Source organism: Pinus tabuliformis, chromosome J, assembly GCF_031772625.1.
Source record: "Pinus tabuliformis cultivar Carrire ecotype Pingquan chromosome J, CPIR1, whole genome shotgun sequence".
NCBI classification, from domain to species: domain Eukaryota; kingdom Viridiplantae; phylum Streptophyta; class Pinopsida; order Pinales; family Pinaceae; genus Pinus; species Pinus tabuliformis.
In genome coordinates this window covers 740,394,869-740,417,083 of record NC_142295.1, presented here as the reverse complement: position 1 = coordinate 740,417,083, position 22,215 = coordinate 740,394,869, and the positions used below count along the sequence as shown (strand labels likewise).

The window sequence follows — 22,215 nt, the reverse complement described above, 5'->3', positions numbered from 1 at the left end:
ACTAAGTCCATTTTCAATTTCATATCCTAAACCATTAATATACCTTGCCACATTTTCAAATATTTTTATACATGACTAGCCCTTATACTTATCTTATAAAATTATTCTATATACTCTTTCACATAAATCAATTTGTGTTTGAGATATTGCATTTTTTTAAAAACATTTAATTGATGATCTCAAGGCATAAATTGACCTTTTAATTTTTCCACCATCTAGTCGAGTAAGTAATCTTCTTTTTTCCTTATTAGTTTTCTCTACTTGCATGTTGTCCCACCATAATGAGCCATGTCTCTTCATCCTTGCATGTTGTCCCACCGTAATGAGCCATGTCTCTTCATCCTGGTTATTGCATATTTCACATTTTCCTCATCTACTACATTCTCATAGTTAAAATACTTATCCATGAAGTTGATCCAATCGATGAATTAATTAAGATTTAAGTTGTCTTCATACATAGGCACTTCCAATCATGGTTTGGTTTTTAATCCTACTGTTAGCTTAATCATTCTTTCTTCTTGAGTTTCTTTTTCAATGTTAGCTTCTTCTTCTTCTAAAGACTCTTCTTGGCAATGTCTACTGCTCTCCTTTGTGCCATCTCCATTGCATGTAATCTTGTTCATATGCTTCTTAATTCTTTGAGTAAGATTTACTTAGGAAATAATGGAGAAATGGTAATTGTTAAGATCGTGTTTGTAATTAAGTAGTTCTTATTTTCTAGTAAGTTGTTACATCTCCCTAACTAAATGCCACTGTATAAATTTGCATTGATTGATTTGTGAATACAATGAATTTGCCAACTTTGTGGGGAGCCTCAAGGTCTCCTTACCTGAGGACTACCAATATTTTTCTCATTCAATTTTCTCTTCCTTTCTTTCTAGTTGGTATCAGAGCATAGGGAGAATTGAGGGCAACCGAAGTGCTGAGTAAGGCTGGTGTGAAGGGTGCAATATCATGTGTGGGTGATTGTTCGTATCACTGTTGCAGGCCATGTCAGTGTAGGAGAAGGCAACCTACAATGCAATGTTATATTTTTTTATTGTTGAATCGAGTGAAAGAAGCTTATCCCCGAGACAGCGTTGTGAACATAAGAGTTACGATCGATTGTGAGCGATCTAATAGTGAATGCGTGGATCTGTGCAGTAGAAGCATGGATCTTCCCACAACTATGTGGTGGTGGTGCGGAATAAATAGGTGGTGGGTCGAAGTTCACGTTCTCACGTCTCTCCAAAATGGTCAACACTACCACGGTGTAGGTCCCCTTGTTGCTGTGAATTTGACCACAGCGATAGTGCAGCAGAAGCAAGTGATGTGTCTGTTTGTGTAGTTGAGAGGCTATTTCATGCATTCCTTGCATCGTTTGTTTGGTGGTGGCCGTGTTAGTCTGTTTCGATCTAATATGATGTGTTAGGTTTGAGCTTACACAGTGAGTTCGATTTTGATTGAACTTCTCTTCCAACAGGGTGAATTTACCCTTGACTTTACCAAATGGCAGCATCAAGTGCATCAATAATTTCATGTATGTGCCTAGGATCATTAAAAATTTGATCTTTGTGTCTACAATTACAGATCAAAACTTGTTAGTTGAATTCTTCAAAACTCATTGCATATTGAAAGATTTGTTGGACCAATGCAAACTTGTTGCTTCATGAGTCATAATTGGATGTCTGTAAAAGCTTGATGTTACCAACAAAATTCATCAAACACTGACTTCTACAACTATGTCAAGAGAAAGTCTTTGGCATGAGAGGTATGTTCAAATTAATTATCATGATTTATTATTTTTGTAGAAATAAAGTATGGTTGGAGGTCTCCCTATGTTAAAGAATGAATATGTTGCTTGTGAAGGTTGTGCGCTAGCTAAATTTCACAGAGATGAATTCCCCTCTAATTTTGATAGAAGAAGAATAGACGTATTAGAACTTGTGCATTCTAATATTTTTGGACTCATGGAGACCAGATATTTAGGAGGAGCCTAATATTTTTTGTTGTTTATCGATGATTTCACAAGGCAAACTTGGGTATACTTCCTTAGGAAAAAGAGTGATGTTTTTTAGTACTTCAAAGAATTCAAAAACATGGCAGAAAAGAAGACATAAAAGTTTATAAAGATTCTCTATTCAGATGAAGGGGGAGAATACAAATTGGGGAACTTCGTCAAGTACTACAAGGATCATGGAATAGTGCAGCAATTTAGAGTACCCTACACTCCACAATAGAACAATGTTGCAGAAAGGAAAAACAAGACGTTGGTGGAGTATGCACGGAGTATGATCAAAGGTAAGAACCTCTCAAATTATTTTTGCGCAGAAGCCATTTGTATTTTTGTTGATCTAAAGAATAGAAGTCCAACAAGGTATCTTGATTTTAAGACTCGATTCAAAACCTTGTAGGGATTTAAACCAATTGTTCATCATTTGAGGATTTTTGGGTCTGAGGCATTTGCACATATTCCCAAGAAGAACAGAAAGAAACTTGATTCTAAAGGTATCAAATGTATTTTTGTAGGATATTGTACATAATTTAAAGCATATAAAAGGTTTGATCCATTTACTCATGACTATTTACGAGTAGAGATGTCATTTTCCATGAACAAGAAGATGAAGGCATCAAGGATAACGACTATGAAAAATGGCACATTCTTCCTGAATTTGAAGACAATAGAGCAGAAGAAAAATTAAAAGACCGTGAGCAACAAAAGCACAAGGAAGAATCTAGTGATGTGGACATCATCAGCAGTTAGAGCCCAATCATAAATGAAGTGCTTTTAGAGAATAGAGGTGAAATAAGTGAAGCACGTAGGAAATCTACTTGACATATTCATCTACCTGAAAGGTACAAGGACTATGCTCTCATGACTAGTGCTTTGAATGCCATAGAACCCATGAATTTTAATGAAGTTATTGAATATGAAGAGTGGAGAAAATATATGGAGGAGGAATATGAATCTATAATTTTTGTTTTGTAGGGTAAGTATGTCAAAGAAGTGCTTAAAAAGTTTAATATGGATTAGTGCAAAGCTGCTTTTGTTCCTATGCAACAAAATGTGAAGCTTCATCTTGATGATGGTACAAAAGAGGCTGATGGTACATTGTATAGAGAGCTATTTGGAAGTATGAATTATCTTACTACAACTAGACCTAACAGTGCATATTTAGTCAGTGTGCTTAGTCAGTTTATGACCAAACCTCTATAAATCCATTGGAGAGCACTGAAAGACGTACTCAAGTATCTTAAAGGTATGATTGAATTTGGTCTTAAATATAATGGTTCATTTGATGTTGAGATGACAAGTTACTCAGATTCAGATTGGGCTGGTAATTTGAATGATAGAATATGTACTACAGGTTATACATTCAGTATTGGATCTAAGATTATTTCATGGAGTAGTAAGAAGTAGTCAATTGTATCATTATCATCTATAGAGGTAGAATATAAAGTTTTGTGTACAACAACTTGTGAAGTTGTTTGGTTGAGGTGATTTCATCAATATGTTGGAGAAGAAAAAAAGAAGGCTATGGTGATCAAGTGTGACAACAAAAGCTCAATCAAGTTGGAAAATAATCCAGTTTTTCATGCAAGGACAAAGCATGTTGATGCCCAATTTCAGTTTATTAGATAAAATATACAGTCTAAGGAAATGTTTATTGAATATTATAGTACTTGTGAAGATGTTTCTCATATTTTCACAAAGCCCCTTTGGAAGGTGAAATTTGAATTGTTTAGGGAGATCCTAGGTTTGGAAATCAACCATTTCTCCATTAAGGCAGAACATAGAAAATAGTAGAGAAACCATAATTCTTAATATTGTGTTTATAATTAGGAAGTAGGTCCTATTTTATAGTAGGTTGTTACATCTCCCTAACTAAATTCCATTGTATAAGTTTGTATTGATTGATTTGTGAATATAATGAATTTTCCAGTGCTGTGAGCACCCTTAGGGTATCCTCACCTGAGGACTGCTAGTGTTTTTCTCATTCAATCTTTCCTTCCTTTCTTTTTAGTGATTTGGTTAGCTAGTGGTCTTCCTCAACCTATTCCCCCTCCTTTGACTTTATGTGCCATTTTTTACAAAATTCAGCTAACAAATAAATAACTTCTAAATACAACTCCTTTCTCTTTATAAAAGGGATAAAAAATAATTACGCCGTAAGGCGTTCCCCTCTGAAATGAACTCCCCTCATTGTCTATCTGTCACCCTAAAATACCGTCAGATTATATGTTAGACGATGGAGAGAGGTTGAGCCGTTGATTAGCGCGGTCGATTTCTGCGATAGCCGGGGTTCATATCACCGGAAGTCGGACAGACGAAAATGGCTTCATATCACCGGAAGTCGGAGAGACGAAAATCCAGGGCCCAGGCAGCCTTTGGTTGTGCATAAAACCCACCACTCTTTACAATTCGTAAGTCATTTGCGCAACAGAATCTCGCAGGGCCGAATGGAATGAAATCCCAGAACTTCTGCAACTTCTTCACCTTGCGCTCTCTCTTAGCTGATGCGATTAGCTCTTCTTGAAAGGGTTTCTCTTCATATGTATCCACTTTTCTAATTATTGGGTTTTGGGGCCGCTGGTGATAACTTGGGGTTTCTGCGTTTTCTGCAATTGGTCTCCATTCTAATTTGGTCCTGCATTTGGGTAAGCAAACATACAATTCTAATTTGTTTTAGGTTTAGAGAGAAATTATAAACTGGTGGGTTACTTTTATGCAGAAAAGTTTAGAGAGAAATTATAAACTGATGGATTTCTTTTGTGCAGAAATGGTATTTGCCAGAGAATTCGTACTTCGGTATATAGTGGTGATTTCCTGTTTGGTGGCATCTGCCACTGCGGGAGTGCAGTTCTCTTCATTGCCCAGGACTCTGGCAGTCACAGTAACCATCATTTCATCTGCACAATTGGCACCCAATGGTAAGAAATTTTGTTTCCATTCAAATTATTATAGGGCCAAGCTTTTTTCAGTTGTTTCTCAGATTTTTTTACACTTCAGTGGGCAATTACTTATTTAACCAAAAGATTAGTCCAGATGAAATGGTTTTTAAAGGCAATCTTAACTGAAAATTTATGCACTTAGTTTAAATTGTTTAATCACTAGTCTCTTTCTCTTTTTTTTTTTTTTTTCAGTTTTTGATCAAATTTAACCAAAAATTTATGCATTTTCAAAAATTTTAGTTTAAGTTATTTAACGCAGAATAATACTCTAAACTTTTTTGATGTTCTGAATTTCTTTAAGCATTCAAAAATATTAATAAAAAATGACTATATGACTTGAAATTGTAACGAGATTTCGAAGAAAAAATATTTTAACTATTAAACTGAGCCCTTAATGAAGGGTGGGAATTTTTTTCCCAGTCTGAACTCCCAGCCAAAGTTATTCAAAGAAGGGTTATAGATTAAATATTTTGAAGTCTGAGATCCTCCCAGCCAAAGTTGTTCAAAGAATGGTTAAAGATTAATTATTTTGAAGTCTGATTTCGAAGAACTGCAATTGGTCTCCATTCTAATTTGGTCCTGCATTTGGGTAAGCAAACATACAATTCTAATTTGTTTTAGGTTTAGAGAGAAATTATAAACTGGTGGGTTACTTTTATGCAGAAAAGTTTAGAGAGAAATTATAAACTGATGGATTTCTTTTGTGCAGAAATGGTATTTGCCAGAGAATTCGTACTTCGGTATATAGTGGTGATTTCCTGTTTGGTGGCATCTGCCACTGCGGGAGTGCAGTTCTCTTCATTGCCCAGGACTCTGGCAGGCACAGTAACCATCATTTCATCTGCACAATTGGCACCCAATGGTAAGAAATTTTGTTTCCATTCAAATTATTATAGGGCCAGGCTTTTTTCAGTTGTTTCTCAGATTTTTTTACACTTCAGTGGGCAATTACTTATTTAACCAAAAGATTAGTCCAGATGAAATGGTTTTTAAAGGCAATCTTAACTGAAAATTTATGCACTTAGTTTAAATTGTTGCACTTAGTTTAAATTGTTTAATCACTAGTCTCTTTTTTTTTTTCAGTTTTTGATCAAATTTAACCAAAAATTTATGCATTTTCAAAAATTTTAGTTTAAGTTATTTAACGCAGAATAATACTCTAAACTTTTTTGATGTTTAAGCATTCAAAAATATTAATAAAAAATTACTATATGACTTGAAATTGTAACGAGTTTTCGAAGAAAAAATATTTTAACTATTAAACTGAGCCCTTAATGAAGGGTGGGAATTTTTTTCCCAGTTTGAACTCCCAGCCAAAGTTATTCAAAGAAGGGTTATAGATTAAATATTTTGAAGTCTGAGATCCTCCCAGCCAAAGTTGTTCAAAGAATGGTTAAAGATTAATTATTTTGAAGTCTGAGATCCGTTATTCAAAGAAGAGTACAGATTAAATATTTGAAGTTTGAGATCCTCCCAGTCAAAGTTGTTCAAAGAATGGTTGAAGATTAATTATTTTGAAGTCTGAGATCTTTTGAACCATAGATTCTAAATTAGAATAAATTTATGTTTATAAACCATGGAATTAGAATTTTGAAATAATATAATAAGTTAAATTTAAGACTTTTGTAATCTATAACAATTATTATTTTTTTCTTGTTGACTAATTTTGAATAATTAAATTGATAATTTTTACGCCGTAAGGCGTTCCCCTCTGAAATGAACTCCCCTTATTGTCTATCTGTCACCCTCAAATACCATCAGATTATATGTTAGACGATGGAGAGAGGTTGAGCCGTTGATTAGCGCGGTCGATTTCTGCCATAGCCGGGGTTCATATCACCGGAAGTCGGAGAGACGAAAATGGCTTCATATCACCGGAAGTCGGAGAGACGAAAATGGCGATATGAATCTGGGCATTGGGCACCTTATTCGCAAGGGAACCGGAGGGAGATCATCTGTCAGGTTTTCGTCTAACCCCACTAGGTTGTAACCATAGAGCGTCTATGATATGGAGACATCAATTCAATATATGTTGATGGTCAAACAGTGAAAACCAGGCATGGAAATGGCAGTTGGATTTCCTTTGTAATAAAAACAATTTCAGTGATCGGGGAGATCTTGAAGTAGATACCCTAACTAATGATCATCTGTGATTCATTGTGTCAGCGGTATCATTGCAACCGTCTTTGGAGCCACGGGCTTCCTCGGTCGATATGTTGTGCAGCAACTTGGTATATCGCATCATTTGTTGTAGTGTCAATAATGTCTCTGTTTGTACACAGTTTGTGTTTTTTGTTTTTTTTTGCATTAGACAAATACTTTGGCTTTAGGCACTGTTGTTCACTGTTTTTATCAATGTGCAGCTAAGACGGGTTCTCAAGTTCTGGTTCCCTTTAGAGGTTCGGAGGATTCACCCAGGCATTTGAAACTTATGGGTGATCTAGGACAAGTAAGTGGTATAATTCTTTTGTAATTTGAGTGTTGAACTGTTTTGCATTTTTTCTCTCTTCCTTTCAGGCATGCATCAGAAACATGAAACAATTTTGTAAAAGCTTGTTTTCTCATTAACTTAATCTATTTTGTCTTTATAGGAACACATACGTGGGTTTTTCATACCTTTATTTTTTACATTGATAATATTAATTTATAATGTGTTGAACTTTCACTTTTTGTATGTGACTGGGGCCTTCGCTCTGCAAGGTTAATTCTGCCCTTAATCCCATTAGGACTCCAAAGCAGCAGCAGAAGATGATCAATAATGCCCGTTTTACAACCCCTCCTACCTCTCTCAGGTTTTTAATTTTCTATCATATAAAACTCACTTATTCATGCTTTCTTGTTTTTTCCTTAAGATTCTTCCATGCTGGGCTGCTTGAACAAATTTAATTCATTTTGAGCTGCTTGAATTGAAATGATGTGTGGGCAATGTGGAATTAAGAAGCAATGGGGGGTTTTATCGACAGATCCACTTCCTCGTCATTCATGAACTCGGGTTTGTTGAGATCGGAAGTGGATAAGTTCATTCACAGTATACCAAGAAGCAGCTGTGGCGGTGCGCTCTCCACTGAATGCTCAGTTGCGCTCTCAACCAAAGCTTTCTGTTGGCTGTTTGGCGTTGCGGCCGTGTGAGTATGATTCCATTCATGTTGTGTTGTATTGTAGTTGCATAAATCTTTTTGATCCACATTGGTTGTGAGAGTTGGTCACACAATGGTTGTGAGGATTGGTCGGATACAGTTTAAAGTTTAGTTATAATGAAGTGGTGTTTCTTACTAACCCAATGATATGGATAACAGAGTGGTGTTTTCAATGAAGTGGTGTCTCCTACTAACTTAGTGGTTGATCAATTAAGTGAGTATGATTGCTTTCTCGGTCATCTTTCGTTTTGTGCAGAATTTGTGTAAAACAATGATTAGATAAGCCTTTCTTAGAGCATCCTGGATTGGTTTTACAGCTATACAATCCCCTCTCTAAAGATCAGCTCAAAACTCTGCTAAGGATAAATTTGTTAATGACAATCTCTCTTAGAGCATCTCGGATTGGTTTTCCAGCTATACAGTCCCCCCCTCTAAAGATCAGCTCAAAACTCTGCTAAGGATAACTTTGTTAAGGACAATCTCTCTCAAGTTCAAAACTCTCCTAAGGATAACTTTGTTAAGGACAATCTCTCTCAAGCCGACTGTTGAGACAAGGGGCTCCTTCAGAATGCTAACTAATTTGGGATAGGCAACCTCAATTTACTAGATTTTTCTACTACCGCAATCTGTTGAGATTTTTAGCTTTTGCTTTCTGGCTATTTCCAATTGTCAATATATTCCTCTCAGAAAATGGAATACCTCAAAGGCTCTCTTGGAATACCTCAAAGGCTCTCTTGGGAGCCTTGTCTTCTTGGACAATCATGTCAATTTGGACTGCATGAGAGATTGGTTGAGAAAATTAGATCTGCTCTTTCTGGATATGTTTGAACCTCCTCTGTCCTTTGCAAGGGTAGCTGGTTGGCTGACTTGTTGAAAGCACTATTTTTGTCCATGGAGACAAAAACTGTATGAATAATATTTTAAAGAACACAAGGTTTTTTTCACTCAGCATACTTAAGTGCATTAATCGTGACACAACCAACAATCTTACTATAGTCAATGGCATCATTATGAGCTCAACATAGCCATGGCAAGTTAAACATGAGTTTGATAATGAACCCTTGAACAACAATGAGCACAAACTCGCTACAACAAAAGTCTAAAGATCAATTTAGAATGGGGCTCAGGTTTTGGTTCAAAATATTCGATTTTATGCCACGGCTTCAATAATGCCACAGAATTTAGAATTAACTCAAGATTTGCTTCAGATCTTCTAGGGCTTACAAACCCGAAGCCCAAAATTTCATCAGACTTGACATGTGCAAATTTATCCTGCTGTAGTCAATATTGGATGCCATCATATCATTTCAAACCTCTCATTGATCACGTGGAATTTGTTGCATAGATAGTGAACAAGAGTTTGACTGTGTCAATTGTAGGTCTTTTCTCCAAGTATCATAAGAGATCCTCAGACTTCCCTCAGAGGCAGGCCTAAACAAGCCCTCTGTAATCTACACATTTAGATCCTCAGATGAACCATTAGCTTATGAAAAATTCCTTCAGTACATAGATTACAACATGCAGCAAGTAGAAGATATAATCCAAAAATGTTATCTGCGTGTCCTCTGATATAATCCTTGTAGCTAAAGGCAATCAATGGTGAAACAATTTTCATCAACAGGGATGCAAAAGATTTCAAATCCTCTTAGACAATTTAACTTGTATCACCACATTCCTGTTAGCACTCCTGCTATAAATGATTCTTCCATATACCCTTCCTGTTTTAACAAAACTGGCAGTAGCAGGCTTTAGTGAAAAATATTCTTGGATAGAGCAATACACAGCGCAGTATAAAACCTCTTCCTGGTCATCAAGGCAACAATTTCCATCTTAGCTCAGGCAGCCTTTCACTCAGCATACTTAAATACATTAATCATGACACAACCAACAATCTTACTATAGTCAATGGCATCATTATGAGCTCAACATAGCCATGGCAAGTTAAACATAAGTTTATTAATGAGCCCTTGAACAGCAACAAGCACAAACTCGCTACAACACAAGTCTAAAGATCAATTTAGAATGGGGCTCAGGTTTTGTTTCAAAATATTCGCTTTTATGCCACGGCTTCAATAATGCCACAGAATTTAGAATTAACTCAGGATTTGCTTCAGGTCTTCTAGGGCTTACAAACCCGAAGCCCAAAATTTCATCAGACTTGACATGTGCAAATTTATCCTGCTATAGTCAATATTGGATGCCATCATATCATTTCAAACCTCTCATTGATCACCTGGAATTTGTTGCATAGATAGTGAACAAGAGTTTGACTTTGTGTCAATCGTAGGTCTTTTCTCCACGTATCATAAGAGATCCTCAAACCTCCCTCAGAGGCAGGCCTGAACAAGCCCTCTGTAATCTACACATTTAGATCCTCAGATGAACCATTAGCTTATGAAAAATTCCTGCAGTACATAGATTACAACATGCAGCAAGTAGAAGATATAATCCACAAATGTTATCTGCGTGTCCTCTGATATAATCCTTGAAGCTAAAGGCAATCAATGGTGAAACAATTTTCATCAACAGAGATGCAAAAGATTTCAAATCCTCTTAGACAATTTAACTTGTAGTTGTTATATATATGATGGCAAGCTATCTTATTATAGTGGAATACATGATATGATTGATATGATCAAAGTCAAACAGTTGACTTTGCTCATGTCCATCAAAAATCTGTTGATAGTTTTCATTTAAAAATATTTCTGCATTGTTCACTCTTTGCATGCCTTTATTTGGAAATAGTCAACTGTGCACATCATATAAACATTCAGTCCATTACCTTGAGATTAACAAAATCCATTACAAGAAACACTTAACTATAACAAGCTATACATTTTTATTTGCTAGGACACCCACATTAGCTTACTTTATTCCTCAAAAACAGGTGGGTTTCTTGTTGTCATTAAATGGGACAAGAAAAAACATTCTTAACAATTGTAGGGTGTACAGAAATTCCAACATATCCTAGAATGTATTCATGGATTCGAATCCAAATAGCATTAGGAAAATATTACAATGTGCCCACATATCCAAGAATGTATCCAAAGGTCAGTACTCTAAAAAAGGCATTAGGCTTTTTTGAGTCATAATTCAACTTTCATTTTTGGGACTCAAGTAGTTGTTGAGGCAAAAAATTATTCAATTATGGTGTTGCAGGGTTTTGATGTTATCAAAGCACACAGCCATCGACAAATCTTTCCTTGCTCCACTGTTGGCCCTAGAGGCACCTGGAGATGTCATTTCTTGGATCAGGTGACCAGGTTCTTCCCAGTTGCAAAATTGGACAAATTTCAGTGAAGTGAACTGAGAGTTTAAACTTCACCCCACATTTGGACTTGTTTGTCTACATTATTACAGAGGTGATTATGGTTTGTGGACTGCCTTTTTGGTCTTCCTTGTTAGACTATTTTACTACATTCATGGTGAGTCACAAGAACTCAAATGCCATCCTATTTTACTTACTTGCTCATTCTTTCCTGCACAGTATATTGAGTTGAATTGCATGACATAACTGTCGTGTTTGACAAACTCAATTTGTTGGTAACAGGGGAATTGGAACTGCCATTTTTATTTGTGTTACTAGTGAATATTGCTCCTTATCAAGCCATGAACCTGAGGCAAGTTGTTGTTTTCCTTAACAAATGATTAAATTGGTGTTTGGAAATGTGGATGGTAGTTTATGGGATGTTGTTGGTTTGCAGAGGAACCCAAGCTGGAATGGTCTTTTCCATAGCAGCTTCTGCATACTTGATCTATCAACACGTTACCAGGACAGGGGGTATTAAAAAGGCTTTTTATCAGGGAGTTGTTGTACCCACCATTGCTGTTGCGTGCCTTATCTGTGTGCCGTTCATATTCCTCATTAAAGGGTATATATTTTAATTTAACCAGGTGTCAGGCCTAAAAAGTGCCATATTTGTAAAGCCATCTGGACTCCCTACTTAAAATTTTCAAATTATTATTGTGGAAACTAGTACATGTAAGGTGGTGTGTAATAAAGATCGAGTATATAAATAAGTCCAACAAGCTGCATGATTGACTCCTTGGGAGCCTTGTCTTCTTGGCAAATCATGTCAATTTGGATTGCACGAGAGATTGGTTGAGAAAATTAGATCTACTCTTTATGGATATGTTTCAACCTCCTCTGTCCTTTGCAAGGGTAGCTGGTTGGCTGACTTGTTGAAAGCACTATTTTTGTCCATGGAGACAAAAACTGTATGAATAATATTTTAAAGAACACAAGGTTTTTTTCACTCAGCATACTTAAGTACATTAATCATGACACAACCAACAGTCTCACTATAGTCAATGGCATCATTATGAGCTCAACATAGCCATGGCAAGTTAAACATGAGTTTATTAATGAACCCTTGAACAGCAACGAGCACAAACTCGCTACAACAAAAGTCTAAAGATCAATTTAGAATGGGGCTCAGGTTTTGTTTCAAAATATTCGATTTTATGCCACGGCTTCAATAATGCCACAGAATTTAGAATTAACTCAGGATTTGCTACAGGTCTTCTAGGGCTTACAAACCCGAAGCCGAAAATTTCATTAGACTTGACATGTGCAAATTTATCCTATTGTAGTCAATATTGGATGCCATCATATCATTTCAAACCTCTCATTGATCACCTGGAATTTGTTGCATAGATAGTGAACAAGAGTTTGACTTTGTGTCAATTGTAGGCCTTTTCTCCAAGTATCATAAGAGATCCTCAGACTTCCCTCAGAGGCAGGCCTAAAAAAGCCCTCTGTAATCTACACATTTAGATCCTCAGATGAACCATTAGCTTATGAAAAATTCCTTCAGTACATAGATTACAACATGCAGCAAGTAGAAGATATAATCCACAAATGTTATCTGCGTGTCCTCTGATATAATCCTTGAAGCTAAAGGAAATCAATGGTGAAAGAATTTTCATCAACAGGGATGCAAAAGATTTCAAATACTCTTAGAAAATTTAACTTGTATCACCACTCTCCTGTTAGCACTCCTGCTATAAATGATTCTTCCATATACCCTTCCTGTTTCAACAAAACTGGCAGTAGCAGGCTTTAGTAAAAAAGATTCTTGGATAGAGCAATACACATCGCAGTATAAAACCTCTTCCTGGTCATCATGGCAACAATTGCCATCTTAGCTCAGGCAGCCTTTCACTCAGCATACTTAAATACATTAATCATGACACAACCAACAATCGTACTATAGTCAATGGCATCATTATGAGCTCAACATAGCCATGGAAAGTTAAACATCAGTTTATTAATGAACCCTTGAACAGCAACAAGCACAAACTCGCTACAACAAAAGTCTAAAGATCAATTTAGAATGGGGCTCAGGTTTTGTTTCAAAGTATCCGATTTTATGCCACGGCTTCAATAATGCCACAGAATTTAGAATTAACTCAAGATTTGCTTCAGATCTTCTAGGGCTTACAAACCCGAAGCCCAAAATTTCATCAGACTTGACATGTGCAAATTTATCCTGCTGTAGTCAATATTGGATGCCATCATATCATTTCAAACCTCTCATTGATCACATGGAATTTGTTGCATAGATAGTGAACAAGTGTTTGACTTTGTGTCAATTGTAGGTCTTTTCTCCAAGTATCATAAGAGATCCTCAGACTTCCCTCAGAGGCAGGCCTAAACAAGCCCTCTGTAATCTACACATTTAGATCCTCAGATGAACCATTAGCTTATGAAAAATTCCTGCAGTACATAGATTACAACATGCAGCAAGTAGAAGATATAATCCACAAATGTTATCGGCGTGTCCTCTGATATAATCCTTGAACCTAAAGGCAATCAATGGTGAAACAATTTTCATCAACAGGGATGCAAAAGATTTCAAATCCTCTTAGACAATTTAACTTGTAGTTGTCATATATGTGATGGCAAGCTATCTTATTATAGTGGAATACCCGATATGATTGATATGATCAAAGTCAAACAGTTGCCTTTGCTCATGTCCATCAAAAATCAGTTGATAGTTTTCATTTAAAAATATTTCTGCATTGTTCACTCTTTGCATACCTTTATTTGGAAATAGTCAACTATGCACATCATATAAACATTCAGTCCATTACCTTGAGATTAACAAAATCCATTACAAGAAACACTTAACTATAACAAGCTATACATTTTTATTTGCTAGGACACCCACATTAGCTTACTTAATTCCTCAAAAACAGGTGGGTTCCTTGTTGTCATTAAATGGGACAAGAAAAAACATTCTTAACAGTTGTAGGGTGTACAGAAATTCCAACATATCCTAGAATGTATTCATGGATTCAAATCCAAATAGCAGTAGGAAAATATTACAATGTGCCCACATATCCAAGAATGTATCCAAAGGTCAGTACTCTAAAAAAGGCATTAGGCTTTTTTGAGTCATAATTCAACTTTTATTTTTGGGACTCAAGTAGTTGTTGAGGCAAAAAATGATTCAATTATGGTGTTGCAGGGTTTTGATGTTATCAAAGCACACAGCCATCGACAAATCTTTCCTTGCTCCACTGTTGGCCCTAGAGGCACCTGGAGATGTCATTTCTTGGATCAGGTGACCAGGTATTTCCCAGTTGCAAAATTAGACAAATTCCATTGAAGTGAACTGAGAGTTTAAACTTCGCCCCACATTTGGATTTGTTTGTCTACATTATTACAGAGGTGATTATGGTTTGTGGACTGCCTTTTTGGTCTTCCTTGTTAGACTATTTTACTACATTCTTGGTGAGTCACAAGAACTCAAATGCCATCCTATTTTACTTACTTGGTCGTTCTTTCCTGCACAGTATATTGAGTTGAATTGCATGACATAACTGTAGTGTTTGACAAACTTAATTTGTTGGGAACAGGGGAATTGGAACTACCATTTTTATTTGTGTTACTGGTGATTATTGCTCCTTATCAAGCCATGAACCTGAGGCAAGTTGTTGTTTTCCTTAACAAATGATTGGATTGGTGTTTGGAAATGTGGATGGTAGTTTATGGGATGTTGTTGGTTTGCAGAGGAACTCAAGCTGGAATGGTCATTTCCATAGCGGCTTCTGCATACTTGATCTATCAACATGTCACCAGGACAGGTGTTATTAAAAAGGCTTTTGATCAGGGAGTTGTTGTCCCCACCATTGCTGCTGCGTGCCTTATCTGCGTGCCGTTCATATTCCTCGTTAAAGGGTATATATTTTAATTTAACCAGGTGTCAGGCCTAAACAGTGCCATATTTGTAAAGCCATCTGGACTCCCTACTTAAAATTTTCAAATTATTATTGTGGAAAATAGTACATGTAAGGTGTTGTGTAATAAAGATCTAGTATATAAATAAGTCCAACAAGCTGCATGATTGATTCCTTGGGAGCCTTGTATTCTTGGCAAATCATGTCAATTTGGATTGCATGAGAGATTGGTTGAGAAAATTAGATCTGCTCTTTCTAGATATGTTTGAACCTCCTCTGTCCTTTGCAAGGGTAGCTGGTTGGCTGACCTCCTCTGTCCTTTGCAAGGGTAGCTGGTTGGCTGACCTCCTCTGTCCTTTGCAAGGGTAGCTGGTTGGCTGACTTGTTGAAAGCACTATTTTTGTCCATGGAGACAAAAACTGTATGAATAATATTTTGAAGAACACAAGGTATTTTCAGTGATCAAACCATGCCTTTTATTCAAAGTTGCAGATACCATACATGCATTGATATTCCTTTGCTTTTAAAAAATAAAGGATCCTCTATATTATGAGAGTATACTGAGTTGGAGGGTTTTAAAATTCAGGTTAAATAACTTATTTCTTTGCCTTTTATGCATGCGAGGCATGATCACACAAAGTTATCCATTATTCACAGTTCTGAAATATTGTGGAGCTCCTGTGCACAGTATTTATTTTCAATTTTTTGATATTTTCTATCTGTTTTCTGTCAATTTTTTTATGTCGCTTAATCTGGCATCCTTACTATTTTGATGCCAAATTTGTTACTGGATACAGAATCTACTTTCAGTCTACTAATTTTGATATTTTCAATCCGTTATTCGATCCGATTACAACACATTCTATTTTCAATCCATTATATGATATTGTTGCTCCAGTGCACCTTCTGTCTTCTTAAAACAAGATAATACCACGGATTATATAACTCGCAATAAGTCGAGATATGCAGGCTGTTTAAGGCAATATCCCATTTTTTTTCTGAGCCTTCTGTCTTCTTAGAACAAGATAATACCACGGATTATATAACTCACAATTGTCAAGATATGCAGGCTGTTTTAGGCAATATCCCATTTTTGTTTCTAAGCCTCTGTGACTTCAATTCTAAATGAGTTTCCATATAGAAAAAGTAATTTTTTCTTTCTTTATTGAGAAAGAACATATGTGTTAAGTTTCTATATAATATTATGGTGAAGTTAAATATTGAATTAGTATAAAGATAATTTGTTTATGATATAAGGATCTATTTTCTTATAGTAATTGGATTATTATTAGTTTTTACTGAGGTAAGACTTTGCAATATAAAAAGTGACTTTACAATATAAAAAGCTTATTGACTTATTGAACAATGTAATTATGCAATGTTTAATTTTGAAAAACAAATAATTATTATTAGTTTTTACTGAGATAAGATTAGAGTATTTTTTTTTGTTTATTGATTTATTGACCAATGTAATTTATAATGTTTAACTTTGAAAAACAAATATTTATATTTCAATATTATTAAAAATAATAATAATTTTTAAACATTTAATTGGACCATAATTTAAAGGTCTCATTCTTCTAGGGTACTTGATATTTTACTAGCTTAAAATTATAATTAAATTAAATCAAAACTTGATTCTGAAATAATATAAAATTAGTATAAACCTGACTTACAATGATGGGGGCTTACATAAACAATGTCGCGCCGTTCCAAAGTTGGGATTTATCAATGTTTGACATTAATCAACATGCCATTTGTTCCCTTCCATTTAAAAGTTCAACTTGGTTTCCTGATCAAGAAATATCGATTGCATCCCTCCTTAGCAACTCAATAATGATAAATGACTGAATTAACACTTCAACATATAAAAAGCAGAATTGTGAAAAAACATATGTTTTGTAATGTTGCTTCTCACCCATGCTTTTGTTCTCTTTAGAAAGTGATGTTCCTAACATTTATCCAAAGGGAAATTTTGACAATTTGCCAAACTGGTGCAGCTATAAAGACAGCCAAAAATGTTAGAAATGAGTACTATAAAAGAAAGTGTCTTATGTGTCATGCAACAAGATCAGAACCGTCTTGTCAATAATCAAGCTTAACATACTAAATTTTTAACGCATCCATTCATGCTATCAAAGCAATGCAGAATCTTGTATGAAACTTACCAGAGGTGAGCTTGCTCCACATGAAGAATCTACGAGACAATTGACATATTCTCAGCATGTTTCTCCTTATTTCCACGTGTCACAAGAAGCAACTTCTAGACCAATAGAGGATAGTATAGAGAAGCATTCAACCCACTCCCAAATAGTGCTCAAACTTCATCTTGTATTACCAATAATCCTGACAAGAGCACGTTCCATTCCTAAAATGGTGAAAACGTATAGCGTCCCTTGCTACAATTTCACGTCCAACAATCTTAGAAATAAACTTGACAGCATTATGACAGTCACCACATACACGAAGGTTCTTTATTATTCGAATAGGGGCCCCCGGAGGTGTGCTCATAAGCCCAAATGCAATGGCTAGCTTCTCACTGTGATGGAGGACAAAGTTTTTGTTCGGTACATAACCCGCCTCGTCCATTGGCCCGGCCAATGTATTCAACATTGCATGAACTTCCTCTATTTGTGGGTGTGATCTATCTGCTGACATGAATGCATGTACTCTATTCTTGACCTCAATCCCGCTGAACCCTGGCTTCTTTTTAGCGTCTCTGTCTTTCATCATTTTTCTAACCTTGGCTGCATCATCCCACCTGCCAGCTGCAGAATAGATATTTGAAAGCAGCACATATTCCGAAGTATTTTTCGGCTCCAAATCGAAAAGAAATTGTGCGACACGCTTTCCTATTTCCATATTGCCGTGAACTCTGCAAGCACTGAGTAGTACCACCCAGATACTGACATAAGGTTCAAATGGCATCTTATTGATGAAATCTTCTGCCTCGTCTAGACGACCAGCACGACTAAGAAGGTCAATCATGCAAGCATGATGATCCATTCTTGGTGTGATGTTATGTTCATGCCTCATGGAATGAAAGTAATAATGTCCTCAATCTACTAGACCTATATGGCTGCAAGTAGAGAAACCAAGGAAGGTTATGGCATCTGGACTAATGCCTGTCAGTAGCATTTTGCTCAAAAAGTTTCAAGGTTTCCACCCCATCCCCATGCTGAGCATGACCAACAATCATTTCATTCCATGAGACAACATCACACTCAATCATCTTCTCGAAAACTTTCCGTGCATCTTTTATGCCTCCACATTTGGCATACATAGTAACTAGGGCGTTGACCATAGACATCTAGACATGGGTGACTCAAACCCCATACAAAGAATGTGGGCATGGATGTGTCTTCCATGCTCAAGCACTGCTAGGTTGGTACACGCACTAACAATGCTAGCAAAAGTTGCCTCATTTGGCTTCAAACCAGTGTGTTGCATTTGACAAAAGAGTTTTAGAGCCTCTTCACTATACCCATGCTGCACATACCCTGCAATCATTGCATTGCAAGAGATCACATCTTGTTCAGGAATTTTGTCTAACACTTGACGGGCATATTGTAGGCTGCCAGATTTAGCATACATGTCTACAAGAGCACTTCCAACAAACATATTTGAGTCAAAACCAGTCTGGATAATGTGGCCGTGAAGTTGTTTACCTTCTTCAAAAGTAGGTAAGCTGCAACTTACACTGGGAATGCTTGCATAAGTGAATTGATTCAGTTTCACACCTATCTATTTCATTTGGAAACTAACCTTTAAGGCCTCTTGATAATGGTCATTATGTGCATATCCTGCAATAATTGCATTCCATGAGATTAAGTCTCCTGCATTTTATCAAACACACATAGTGCATCTTCTATGGTTTGAGTTTTGGCATACATTGTAACAATAGCATTGCACACGGAAACTAGGGACTGGAATCCACTTTTGATAATGTATGCATGGACCTGTCTGCCAAACCTCAAATCAATGAGAATAGCACACGCATTGACGACACTGACAAATGTCAACTCATTTGGCTTCATACCGGTCTGGTGAATTTCATTAAAAAACCTTGTGGCCTCGTCCGCTTGCCCATTTTGGGCATATCCTGCAACCATGGTAGTCCAAGAAACATTGTTTCGAACCGGCATTAAATAAAACATTTGGCGTGCACCATCTACTCTCCAACATTTGGCATACATATCAACAAGACCAGTCCCAACAAATACATTTGACTCAAATCCGAGCTTAACAACCTGTCCATGAATTTTCCTCCCATATCCCAAATCCACCATGCTTGCACATGCACTTACAACACTGGCTAAGGTGAACTCATTAGGTTTTGTGCCCATCCATTGCAGCTAGCCATATAAATCCATGGCTTCAACCTGATCACCACATCGGGCATATGCCGCAATCATTGCATTCCAGGAAACTATGCTACGTTCATGCATTTTGTCAAACAGACATCGTGCATTTTCCACATACCCACATTTTGCATAGCCTGTAAGAACCGTAGTCCATGAACAAACATCTCATTCAGGGATTGTGTCAAAAACTTGGCATGCATCCTTATTTGGGGACAAGAACATAGGTCCTTGAGCTGCGGCCATGGTTTTAATACCAATCCACTTTTGACTTCTTCCTTGCTTGGTAGCAATTTACAGAAAACTCTGTACCCCAACAACTAGTAAGCTCGAAACTTGTTCATATCAGACACTAATATATCCAGGGTTTTCAAATGGGCATCTCTAAAATTTTGGAAAAGAAATTTAAGCATTTGGCAAGTTTTGACCTACTACTCATAAACATCAATCCAAAAAAGGAGTATGTGTTGTAGTATTTGTAAATGAGTAAACATTCAAATTTAGTTTTATATGAAAAAAGATTTAGTATGCATAATGAAACATTAAACTAAAATAATAATAATAAAACAGTTTAATTGACATCTCATATGAACTTAGTAGTGAAAAATGTCATTTTAATAGAGTTCTGGCAAGTTAAGGAATTTGTGCATCCCTATATCTACGAAAATGTCACCGAGAGTTGAATTGGGATATTAAAAACACATTCGAGGTTTTATCCAAAAGAAAGTTCATGACATCTCATATGAAGTTAGTAGTGAAAAATGTCATTTTAATAGAGTTCTGGCAAGTTAAGGAATTTGTGCATCCCTATATTTACGAAAATTTCACATTTGAGGTTTTATCCAAAAGAAAGTTCATAACATCTCATATGAAGTTAGTAGTGAAAAATGTCATTTAATAGAGTTCTGGCAAGTTAAGGAATTTGTGCATCCATATATTTACGAAAATTTCACCAGAGAGTTTGATTTCAGCAAGGAGTTTGATGGCTTTCACTTGTATTTTTCGAAACACCTAGTTGACAAAACCATGTAGTAGGAAAAGGACATTTAATTTTTACTTTCATGATGGTTTGTGACAGCTAGCAACCTTGTGTGCCCTCTTTAAAAGTGACAATTCGTTCTTAAATATGTAACATATGGAAAAACAAAATCTCCAAATACAAAAAGAAACTTAAAATAATGTACAAAAATATGTTCACATAAACAACAACTGTTACATGAATAATGGATAACCTCTATATAACATTAACTATAACTCATTATCATCCACCCTTGCTTTCAAGAATGTCCATTCACATGTTTCTATTCTTCCACACACTACTATTACTTATCCATATTCAAAACACACATAACTAATAGTTTCAAGTGTAACTCAATATCATCCACCTTTGCGTTCAACAATGTCCATTCACATGTCACTATTTTTCTACACACTATTATTTATAAAATATTTATATTCAGCGTACACATAACTAACAATCTCAATTGCAACTCTTTATCATCCACTCTTGCTTTCAACAATGCCCATTCACATGTTCCTATTTTTCCACACTTTATGCCTTACGGCGTTTCCTTTGCAACATCAGGTGCAAATGCTAGTATAATCCATTTCTGCAAAAACCCAAATATAAGAAATCCCACATAAATCCTTGCATTAAAATAAAGCGCGGTAAAAGTGGCCCACACTGCAGGCCTCTTCACGCTCTTTTACTACAGTTCCACACTCAACTCAACATGACATATCTAAAGAGAAATCAATTAGTCACTGCAAGCATCTTCGTGGCATCTAAATTAGTTGGGGTCTAAATTACTTTGAATGCATCATCTATATCACACTAAGCGTGGCATTGATATAAAATTAGAGGACTGAAAGCACCATGATGGCTTCTGATCCACGCACATAGCTTCCTAAATTTTTAAACTATTAATTACGCTCCACGACAAACCAATTATTGTTGTACATATACCCATATAATATTTGCAGATCCATACACCACACTCCATTCAAACATAGGTTCTCTCCTCTACACGCAACACAATTTTATGAATTCACCCAAACCGAAATTGTGTCATCAGAGACCAAAAAGCCACTCAGTAAGACCAAAATTTACACATCAACCACAAATAACTCATAAAATTGATTTATTAATTAGATTGATACCTTCCTTTCTCCCTAACAAATGAACTATATTATATTTCTATTTATTTTCAGGAAAGAACATTTAGATTTAGTTTGAGACCTTCCTTGCTTCTTAGTAAATGAATTATATTTCCATTCATTTTTCCTAAAGGAAGATGTAAATTTTTCGAAGATAAAATACTTGAAAATAACTTCACTCAATTAAATATCATATCTACTATTAATTACTTCCCATCATAATTTAAGCAAGTATTTGCATAAAACATGGATAGGAATAAGATGTAAAAAATATACAACTTATACTCAAGTAAATAACATGTCTACTCTCAATTATTTTCCACCATAATTTAAGAAAGTCTTTGCATAAAAAATGGGTAGGAATAAGATATAAAAAATATGCTTACATGAGTTACTTCACACCATTATTTACGTTTTCTTCATCACTTTTGTAGGAGTAAAAT

At 35.9% G+C, this 22,215-nt stretch overlaps 2 protein-coding genes and 1 pseudogene across 7 annotated transcripts; 1 reads left to right on the top strand and 2 right to left on the bottom strand.

Moving 5' to 3' along the window:
• Positions 1-4,828: 4,828 nt before the first annotated feature.
• LOC149228843 (cold-regulated 413 inner membrane protein 2, chloroplastic-like) lies at positions 4,829-15,166 on the top strand. Of its 6 annotated transcripts, none has more exons than XM_089378395.1 (12): positions 5,662-5,794; positions 6,694-6,894; positions 7,099-7,163; positions 7,296-7,381; positions 7,633-7,724; positions 7,896-8,057; positions 11,229-11,324; positions 11,430-11,494; positions 11,620-11,941; positions 14,543-14,646; positions 14,744-15,003; positions 15,088-15,166. In XM_089378395.1, exons 2-9 carry the CDS (start codon positions 6,836-6,838, stop codon positions 11,715-11,717), a joined length of 723 nt encoding a protein of 240 aa, XP_089234521.1. In that variant the 5' UTR covers positions 5,662-5,794; positions 6,694-6,835; the 3' UTR covers positions 11,718-11,941; positions 14,543-14,646; positions 14,744-15,003; positions 15,088-15,166. The 6 variants fall into 6 exon arrangements, with proteins under 6 accessions (XP_089234519.1, XP_089234521.1, XP_089234522.1 ...); XM_089378396.1 differs by lacking the exon at positions 15,088-15,166 and having other exon boundaries at positions 14,744-14,808; positions 14,934-15,081; XM_089378393.1 differs by lacking the exon at positions 5,662-5,794 and adding an exon at positions 4,829-4,911 and having other exon boundaries at positions 14,543-15,003.
• Positions 15,167-17,588: 2,422 nt separating this feature from the next.
• Positions 17,589-18,260, bottom strand: LOC149228842 (pentatricopeptide repeat-containing protein At2g22070 pseudogene; annotated as a pseudogene).
• Positions 18,261-18,372: 112 nt separating this feature from the next.
• LOC149228841 (putative pentatricopeptide repeat-containing protein At3g13770, mitochondrial) lies at positions 18,373-19,543 on the bottom strand. Its single transcript, XM_089380879.1, has 3 exons — positions 19,146-19,543; positions 18,657-18,954; positions 18,373-18,564 (listed from the first exon to the last, which is right to left on the bottom strand). Exons 1-3 carry the CDS (start codon positions 19,541-19,543, stop codon positions 18,373-18,375), a joined length of 888 nt encoding a protein of 295 aa, XP_089237005.1.
• Positions 19,544-22,215: the final 2,672 nt, after the last annotated feature.